Here is a 1,164-nt window from a genome sequence, read left to right on the forward strand (position 1 = left end):
CCCCGCGGGCTGGGCGCTCTGCGGTGGCTTTGCCAGGGACAGCCTCCGAGGACAAGCCTCGCTGCCCGCCCCTCCCGCCAGAGGCCCCGGGGCGCGCTCTCCTGGAGGTGACCGCACCCTACAGCGGGCCCAGTGCGGCTGCCCAGGATGGGCCCGTGTCGGCCCATCTGCGTGACCTCACTTCCCTTCTGGACCCAGGAAGAGTTGTCGGCTTTCACCTGTAGCGCGGAGTGCTGGCGTCCAGGCTCCTTGCGTGCCGGCCAGCGGGGGGGGCTCCCGGGGCCCAGCTTGTCCCGCCGGCCACCTGCTGCGTGCCCGTCCCAGGAGGCGGGGGCATGCCGCCCCCAGAGCTGAGGCCCGGCCGGCACCACGAGGGTCATCTCAGAGCTCTCCGGGGGCCCTCCGTGGCACCCGCCACCAGGGTGGCCGCCCGGAGGGTGCAGGTGAGAGCAGGCACGGTCAGGAGGCCTCTGAGCCAGAGGCTGCCGAGGAGGGGCCGTGGGGGGCTGCGCGCCTCGCGGGGCGCGCACTGGGCAGGGGCAGGAGCCAGGGGCTCCCAGGCCTCCGTGAAGGGGCGCAGGGGGTGGCCCCTAACAGCAGCTATCCCCCGTCTGAGCCTCTGGGGGCTGGGGCAGTCCAGGAGGCTTGGGCTGCCAGGGGTCACAGGAGCAGGGGCCCCAGTGGGGGCAGAGGGACAGGGGCTGACCAGCCAGGGAGGGAGCGGGACAGAGGAGCGCAGCAGAGCCGGAGACCGTCCTGCCTGCACCTGCACGGCCCCTAAAGCCCAGGGCCTGGAGGCCGCCAGTGAGTCCTGCCCGGGAGGCTGCAGCGCCCTGAGACCTCCAGGCCTGTTTCTGCACTGGCAGCCGGGCGAGACTCAGGCGCCGCGAGTCGCTGCCTGCGTGGGCCGGGGTGGGGGCTCACAGGGCTCGGTGTCCTTAGCACCCAACTTGGGCACGCGCAGCCACGCCCCCGCTACGCTCAGGTGGGGCCCGCAGCCACGCCCCCGCTACGCTCAGGTGGGGCCCGCAGCCACGCCCCCGCTACGCTCAGGTGGGGCCCGCAGCCACGCCCCCCGCTACGCTCAGGTGGGGCCCGCAGCCACGCCCCCGCTACGCTCAGGTGGGGCCCGCAGCCACGCCCCCCGCTACGCTCAGGTGGGGC

The 1,164-nt window shown here is 74.7% G+C and overlaps 1 protein-coding gene across 1 annotated transcript in view; it reads left to right on the forward strand.

Moving 5' to 3' along the window:
• The first annotated feature begins 335 nt into the window (after positions 1 to 335).
• MROH5 (maestro heat-like repeat family member 5) overlaps positions 336 to 1,164 on the forward strand; it is a 46,311-nt gene continuing 45,482 nt past the window's right edge. The window contains exons 1-2 of the mRNA XM_012722884.1: positions 336 to 443; positions 1,020 to 1,157. Of these exons, the coding sequence (XP_012578338.1) occupies positions 336 to 443; positions 1,020 to 1,157 (246 nt within the window). The remainder of the gene's footprint in view (positions 444 to 1,019; positions 1,158 to 1,164) is intronic.

The sequence above is a fragment of the Condylura cristata genome, unplaced genomic scaffold, assembly GCF_000260355.1.
Source record: "Condylura cristata isolate star-nosed mole 26May11 unplaced genomic scaffold, ConCri1.0 scaffold00009, whole genome shotgun sequence".
Classification (NCBI taxonomy): domain Eukaryota; kingdom Metazoa; phylum Chordata; class Mammalia; order Eulipotyphla; family Talpidae; genus Condylura; species Condylura cristata.